The 8723-nt window shown below is 39.5% G+C and overlaps 1 protein-coding gene across 2 annotated transcripts in view; it reads right to left on the bottom strand.

Annotated features, from left to right (window-relative positions):
- Nucleotides 1-217: 217 nt before the first annotated feature.
- The window catches only part of LOC109521689 (ribosomal protein S6 kinase beta-2-like), a 42287-nt gene continuing 33781 nt past the window's right edge, over nt 218-8723 (bottom strand). For both annotated transcript variants that reach the window (XM_019879700.1, XM_019879701.1), the window contains 2 exons: nt 4867-4979; nt 218-1422 (listed from right to left, as the gene is read on the bottom strand). In XM_019879700.1, coding sequence (XP_019735259.1) covers nt 1245-1422; nt 4867-4979 — 291 coding nt within the window. In that variant the 3' untranslated portion in view covers nt 218-1244. The remainder of the gene's footprint in view (nt 1423-4866; nt 4980-8723) is intronic.

The following is an 8723-nucleotide window of genomic DNA, read 5'->3' on the forward strand; positions in this document are numbered from 1 at the left end:
TTTAAACTTCCTTTTACATTTTGCTTCATACAAGTGCCTTGATAGAGCTCATATTTTATTAAACTAATTTCTAATTTGATGTTCTTCAGTTTTCTAAAAATTCCACTTCCCTTGTGCCAGTATCCCAATGTGCCAAAACTCCAACATGGTCCTTTTTGGCTGCTCACAGCTTCAGGGATTCATTGTAATAAATAATATTGTACTCAACACAGCGAAATTGTAGCACTGTTTTTATTGTCAGAGATATGATAGTGGCATGACAATATCGTTCAGGAATTCACCAAATGATCCGTAAATCCACTTAATAGTATTAATATTATTAATACAATGGTCATGTTTTTCCACGTGTTTTGTACAGTGCACAATGATTATAGAGTTGCACACCACACTCTCACATAAGCATAGTATCTTAATTTAGATAAATTAAACATAAGGAAACAGAATCAACACCAGATATCCAGACCTACATTTTATGATAACACTGAAGCAAATATGTCAAGACATTATTTAAGAAAATTAAAAAAAAAAAAAAAAAAAATCCTGGTCATGTGCAGTTTGAGAAATACCTTGGCTTGAAGAGCACTAACTAGTTGCTGGTTACTGTGTCTCTTGAGTACGTCTTTTTATTGTTCTCATATTAAATTCTTGCATTCATATTGAGGGCGCATCATAACAGGTAGCAAGGATCAGTTCAGGTTCAAGTAAAGATGTTATATTTTCTTGTATTTTGATTTCACATTTCTGTTGCATTAAACAAAATGTATTCATCCATCCATCAATGCAATTTTGACATTTTTCTGGGTTATGTACCAGTAATAAGGCTTTGCCGTCAAAAATGACTTGATATTACACGTGATTGTCTCGTTTTGCATGTACGCACCGGAAACAACTTCACACAACACTTCAGTTTGCTAATTACTGTCAAAATAACAAAAAAAATAATAATTATAATTCGACCTTTTCAGCTCATGCTAGATGTTTACGGGTCGTCATTCTTCTGCTACCATAAATGTGATTGTTTCAATTTTTAGAATGCATTCAGGAAGAAGCATTTAAAGTACATTGACTATGGCATGTGTAAAATGAAGGCAGATTTTATCTGCCAATCCATGAATTGACTAAGTTGAAAACAACAAAAAAAAAAAAAAACATCCAAAACATCACTCTGTACCAAAACCCCTTCGAAATAACTTGAAAAGGTTGACCTGCCAGGGCTGGCAGGGTACACACGTTTCAGCCCCTCCTCATCTGCGATGTCCCTTCAACTTATTATTCCTGGCAGGTGTCTTGATCGGCAGACTGGCAGATCCGTTCTCCAGTGACTCAGGAGATGAAGCTATTGGGAGAGATGTGGGAGAAAAAAGTCCTGGCTCTCCATCAATATTTGACTTGAAGGGCCCAGCTGGAGAAAATGTCAGTGGACTGAAAAGAGAAAAAAAAAATACAAAAGGGACACGTTCCCCCCGCCCCCCCAAAAAGGGGGTAAAGAGAAAGGGATGACAAGTCAGAGTTAAACTGCAATGTTATGAATATGGTGTATCGCGTACATATAACAGATACTGTATAGCAGTGTTTTTCAAACCCTGTGCCGCTGTTGTCAGGTGTGCCGTGGGAAATTATCCAATATAGTATGCCTGTGCGATCTAACGCCTGACATTGGAGATGCAACGGCACCAATGTTCCCTCTAAGCTGCGCAACTGCGCACTGGTCGCACACTCTCAGCGCACAAGAAAACCTTTCCAGCGTAGCGAACGCACTGCAAATGAATTAGATGTATAACTGTTTTTTCTGTATCAATTTGCTGTGGAATTCAGTGAGTGACAGGTGTCCAGCCAATCACACGATACGATGCAATGATGCTATGCAGCCAATCACGGCATTGACAGTACTTGCGCATGTTCTCTGCTCCATAACAATAACAATGCAGTGGCGATAAGTGACGCTAATGCTAATCCCTTATCGTGGTGAAACGACTGGACAGTGAAAGTGATACGTCAACTCCCCAAACCAAAATAAGAATGAACTGCAGTTCTTTTAAGTTGGAATGGCTGTCGGAGTATGTGCAAATAGAACAAGCACTGAAACTGGGTGAGATATTTTCTTTTTCGAGTGACAAAGGTATGCTCTGCAAAGCATGCAGCAGAGCTAAAGTTACAAGCGGAAAATAAGATAAGATAAGATAAGAAAACCTTTATTAGTCTCGCAATGGAGAAATTCCCAATTCACAGCAGCAAAGTTATGAATGAATGAATAAAAAATACGGACTAAATGGAAGCTGGACTACCTCAAGCGACACATTCAGCAGAAAAGTCATTTGAATGATGTTGGAATTATTCAAAGACTCAAGGGAAAAGGGATTGGTACAATATTGCGGGAGAACGCAAACAACCGGGAGAAAAAGAAAAAGAAACGGGCTGTCACACAGAAAAAAAATCCGACCCTGAGCAAGTTAAAGTTCTAATTGACTATATTTTACTTGCCATTAAAATTAATGCACCAAATATTGGATTGATGTTGATTTGATTCCTATTCGATGTGTTATAATATTGCATTAATTTTCAATGTTTAAAAAAACGCTTATAGTAACAATATAACACTTAATTGTTAAAATACACTTTTTTTCACATTTTCAGGTAGTGGTGTGCCGTGGGATTTTTTCAATGAAAGAAATGTGCCTTGGCTCAAAAAATATTGAAAAACACTGCTGTACAGCAAGGAGCGTGTGGATTCATGTCTAAGCTGTTCATGAGGATAAGTCACAACGTACTGGTGCTATTGACAATAGCCCTGACACTAAAAAAGGAGGACATAACCCTATTTTACTATTTTATAAACTGTACATGGACTGTAGCATTTCAAGAAAACAAAGACTATGTAAGGGAAGATGACGTTTCAGGAAAGTGTCCAGAAAACAGGCTGCGACGATGAAAACTAAAGCGACGAGGCAGAATTGCAAGCAGATGGAGGTGAAGAGGTGAAGTGGTAAAAGCCAAACAAAAAATGGATAATGAGTTACACAAGCGGTTGAACACAAAGGTAGGAGAAAAAAAGTTGTATACATTGGCAAGGCAGTTAGGATCGTGCTGGGAAGGATTTGCAGCTGGTTAGGGTGACTAAAGAAAAAGATGGAAATACTGTACACTGATAAGTGAGGAAAGGACACCAAGTACTTTGAGGAGTTGATGAACGAGAATGAAAGAGAAAGAGGGAGCTGGAAACGATGAAATGGAGCAAAGCCCGGTGATAAAACTGGGACTGTTTGGACCCTATTGACTGAGGTAATTATTTATCCATCCATTATTGCTAAAATAATATTTACAAAGAAAAGTATACACTGTCAAAGTCGCCGCCCACCACATGGCTGAAGTAGGTGTGTGACCAATGATGGTTACGGATTAAACATGATACTAACACTGTAAGCGGATAAACTTGTAACCGACCATAACAATTTGTACAAATTTCTATTTACATTTTTTTTTTCTTCCTGTCAAAAACAATTTGGCGTTAATTTCATCTCATTCACTGATTAAATGTGTACTGTCCAGTGTCTTGGTAATAATGTTGGACGCTGCATTTCTTTTAAATATCGGGAACAATCAGCATTACGGCCAGAATGAGTGGGAATTTTCATATTTCCGAAACAACATACAAACAATTCGTAACAAGCCTGGTTGAGGGCAAAAAGGGGTGTCGAAGACTGGTGAAGAAGATGGTACATGAAGGTGGAGGGGTTGAGGAATGTGCCAGGAGTGATGATATGTGACGAAAGAGCACCAGGTAAAGTGAAAGGGAAGAAAAGATTGATAAGATGGTCGTACGGCCAGCCATGTTGTATGTTTTGGAGACTATTGCAAAGGGAATAAGACAAAAGACATAGCTGGACAAAGCAGAGTTGAGAGTGATGAGCATGGACAGATTTATGAATGCGCTCATCAGAGTCCCAAAGGTAGAGTGGCCAGATTGAGATGGTTTCGAAATGTACAGACGTGGGAAAGTGGATAAAGTATGTCAGAAAAAGGATGATAGAAAAGGTGCTGCCAGGTAGGAGGCAAGGAGGAAGCCCAAAGACAGTGAGGGAAGATATGGAAGATTGTTTTTTCAGTGTGGTGAGCAAGAGTCGAAAGGGAAGGAAGAAGACTCTGAACTTTGGTGCGTGATGACAGGACTAGTATACAAGCTGCGTCCACTAAATTGTCTATTATTGTTTCCTCTTGCATGTTAGCACAAAGAGAGACTTTGTTAAAAGTACTTGAAAATACATGAAAATAACAGCAAGAACACTTCTCATTCGGACAACTGTTAGGTATTTTCAGAACTAAGTACTTCATATTCAGAGAGGGCAGAATGCATGCAAACAGGAATTTTTTGTCTCGCGGGGCTAAAGCGAGGCTTGACTGATACATCAGGAGGCAGAGAAAATCATTGAATAATATATTTTAGTATGTCAAATGAAATGCTGGATGGGCTTAACCAGAACTACACCGATTTCTGATAGGGCTATAGCCCCCCGCTATGTATCCATAATGTAAATGTATCCATATCTGCATACAAATCATGAAAGAAACCTCCCAATGTTACCGGACTAACAGAACGCTTGCAACAAAAATAATACATTGCGTTTTCGGCATGATGATTGAGCTGAGCAGATCTGTAATCTGAACTGTATTTAATTTAAACAGCTAAACAGTTAACCAATTGAACTCATCTAAAAATTCATGAACAGCAAACAGTATTTTGGTAAGTTAAAGACAAGCTAATACAAGGAGATTCTTCTGGGATCGGGAAAAAAAAAAAATCACAAATGACACAAATGTTATGGAAAGGGCTAAAGCTGGAGGCAAATTTGCTGCTTGCATGTGTGTTACCTGTTGGGTGTGTGAGGGCTACTGTTGTGTCGGCGAACAGGCCGCATTCGGGGTTCAAAGGAGAAACCCTCTTTTAAGCTGTCCAGGACTGAAGGAGCCACATAAGTGAAACCCTGTTGGAAATGAAATAAAAGTTCACCTCAAACACAAACGTTATCATGTTACTCAGTACTACTAAAGCCATGAATCATAGGGCAAGTCTTTTGGTAGTAGAATTTCACAGCATCACAATGACTGTGCAATAAGAGTGACTGTGCAAAAAGCAAAATAATGAAAGAATTAAAGTTCTTTCATTATTTTGCTTTTTTTTTTTATTTTGACGTCTCTCTGAATAAAACAAAAATACAAAAACTGTCCTCCAAAGGTATTGGTAAATCCATTTGTCTTTGCTGTAGTCTGAAAAGCTTTGGATTTGACATCGCAAGATGGCCAAAAAAGCTCAACAATTCAGGATTTCTTTCCAGGTCGCCTATTGTAACTTTTATTTGAAGCACTCCATTTTTCATGTGACAAACGTATGTTATCCAAACCTACTGTTTTCAGAGGACTTTATGAAATAACATGGAGCGGCTACATCGGAAGCAGCATTTCACATACTTTGCCAATAAGCACAGAGGGTTTGCCAAAAAGCACAGAGGCAAATCTATAAAGAATCTTGGGAGGAAGTATTATGGACTGATGAGACATCGTATTTTACCACAGGGATGGATAGGCTAAAACGACACGAAAATATTTGCTCACGATTCCAAACACAGCAAATATCTGTGAAAGTCTGTGGAGGTAATGTCAAGGCTTATACAGCCCCCATGGCCGCTTCTGGGATGGGCTCATTCATCTTTATCAATATAACACAGGACGGTGGCAGCAAAATTCACTCAGATGTCTACAAAAACTGTCTGTCTGTCGGTTTAAAGATAAAAACAGACTGACTGGGAGATCCAACATGCAGCAAAATAATGACCCTAAACCCATTGCCAAACGAACAAAGGAGTTTATCAGGACCACGATTTGGCAGGTTTTAGACTACATTTTACCTGGTCAAGGAGACTGAACTGTGTAAAAAACCCTAAATTAACTAGCAGCATTACAAAAGAAGAATTCACAAGTTTGCAGCTGGAAATGGTGATTATTGCAAGGAATTACAATGTATTATGTCTTCTTCACCTTTAAGTTCATGTCAAGCCCTGTGAGTATTAAGAACCTCGCAAATTTGAATGAGAGAGAGAGAGAGAGAGACAGAGACAGAGAGAGAGAAACTGCTCATTTAAAATGACAGTGGATCAAATAATGCACCTGTTGTGAAAGTGCTCAATGAATAAAGATGTATTGTATTGTATTGTATTGTATTGTACTGTGAAAAATCAAGAAGTTGTCTCAGCTTTCAAATGCTGTAGGCATTTCCACTGAAAGCACAGAAATGCCTCACTGTACCGTCAACTGTCAATGAAATTGCCGATCACAGACATGACACAACACAAAAGCCATTTCAAATGGCAACTGTTTGGCTTTGATAAACACTAAAGGAACTCAAGAAAAAAATGTGGTAAAGGTTAGTTGTTTAAACCAACCAGAGGAAAAAAAAACAACAACAATGGAATCATCCAATTCTAAGGAAGAAAACTACGGAATCACCCATTTAATGTCCATTCCCAAAACTAACACCTGCACCAGATTTGATCTGCTCATCAGTGAACCGACATGAATCATGTCTCCAACACAAGAGATGTCAATTGAAACAAAGAAGAGGACTATCACACGCAATGTTGCAAAAAGGTGTTGGTTGCTCACTTTCAGCTGTGTCAAAAATCTGGGCCAAGTAAAAACAACATGGGAAGGTTGTTCACGGCTAGCATACTGGTTGACCAAGGAAGACATCCAGGTGTCAAGACAGAAAATGTATGTCTTGAAAACAGAAAATGCATAGCAAAAACAAATGAAGAACAAATGGGAGGACGTTTTTCAGCGAACTGTAAGAAAATGCCTAAATGAAATGGAATTTGCATACAGAAAAGCTCAAAGAAAGTGTTGTTTTCGCTTCGACACTTGACATTTTAATCAATTTGAGGCCCCACACCCCAAGGATGAAGTGACCACTAGATGATTTCAGAAAAAAAACATTTGACACGCATATATAGGATAGCCAAAGCCTACTTTGACCGATCAATTATTTGTCCCATTAATAACTACTCCTAGAATCGATTCTTCCATTGAATGCTCGGTCACCGTAAAAAAGCAAAACAACACCTCCCTAAAAAACAAAACAGCTTTTTTTTTGGCGCCCGAGTAGGCAGCCATCGCAAGTGCTCTTGCGTGTTTTGCTGTTTTTTGTTGTTTTTGTCTTTTGTTTTGTCACATGGTGTTGTTGTTGTTGTTACGTCGTGTGGACTTGATGTGGATTGTTTTCAGCATTTTTGGCCACGACATTCGTCAAAGAAGAATCCGTGGTTGGTGGTTGCGCCTTCTCGGCAGCACGTGTGTACCAGCACTGATTTTGATTGGGAGGAATGTCGGCGCCATATGACTGTGGTTGCTGGACAGCCCAGGGGCACTTGTGTTTTGCGCCTGTAATGGGCAGCATTTTCACAGCTCCGCTTTGTTCAGTGGAAAGGTCGGTGCTGTTGGACAGTCTGCGGCTGGATGGATGCATGGCTTGAGGAGCCGACGATGAGAAGAAAGGAGCGTCAGCGCAAAGCACCGATGCGTATGTGGAACTGGGACTTGCGGCTTGGAATTGAAGCGGATTTATGTGGGACAGGAGATGAGAACCAATCTCTTTTCGTTAATGGACGCTATAGCTTCTTTTTGCTTTCAAACTTAGCTTGTAGCAGACGTGTGGACATTTTGAGCATGACGTCCACTGGTGAAAAGGACACTTTGATTCGCTCTTTCATCTATAACTGCTTCAAACAACAAAGTGTATGCAGGAAAAGTGGTTAAGATTGTACGACTGTGTCTTATGTGTTGTGTTGTATTATTTTGTCATTTTATGTTAACTGTTCTTTTGATGGTGGTGCGGGCACCCACAGCGGCTCCTCTTGTTGTCTGTTTGAGAGGGAAGAAATTTCATCTGTGCTGTATGTTGCAGATACTGCACATTTGACAATCAAGTTGTACTTGACTTACTTTTAGTAGTTTGTACAAACCCGCTCATAGTCGCATCAGCATATTAATCAAATTCCGGGGTGGACATTTTCTCTTCAACCTACCCTTGCTCCCGCTTTGCAGTAATTACATTACACTTTATTTTGTATCTGTTTTTTCTCTTTAAAATGACCCCAAACCTTTTTTATGTGTATTCCTCCATTGCAGGGGTGCCCATTACGTCGGTCCTGATCTACCGGTAGATCTAGGACTCGTCCCAATTAGATCCGAAAGGTGTAGAGCAGGAAAAAAAAAACCATTTGTGTGTCTTTGTACATGTAATATATTTTTGTGTTAATGCACACTGCACGCTAATCATCCTATCAATCTCATTTTCCCAAAGAAAGATTTTAAAAATAAAATTAAATAAAGCATATAAATCTTTAACCTACGGTGGCGCGTGACTACGTCAGCGGAAGTTGTTAGCGCTCAGCAGTCTGCAATTGCAGCTTGTGATCAGAGCTGTTGCGCTATATCTTTGATCGTCATTATTCTCATTCAGAGTTTGCTTCGTGTACAATTCATCGAGGGCACGGGCAAAGAATTGGAATCTAGAGGGCTGAGGGAAGCACTTTAAAACGGTACGTGTGAGCTACGATAGTCAACAGGCTGCAAAAGTGCATTGCTTGGTTTTGTGTTTGGCTTCTCATCATGGCGTGCGTGTGTGTGTGTGTGTGTGTGTGTGTGTGTGTGTGTGTGTGTGTGTGTGTGTGTGT

This window comes from Hippocampus comes, unplaced genomic scaffold (genome assembly GCF_001891065.2).
Source record: "Hippocampus comes isolate QL1 unplaced genomic scaffold, H_comes_QL1_v1.1 scaffold158, whole genome shotgun sequence".
Taxonomy (NCBI): Eukaryota; Metazoa; Chordata; class Actinopteri; order Syngnathiformes; family Syngnathidae; genus Hippocampus; species Hippocampus comes.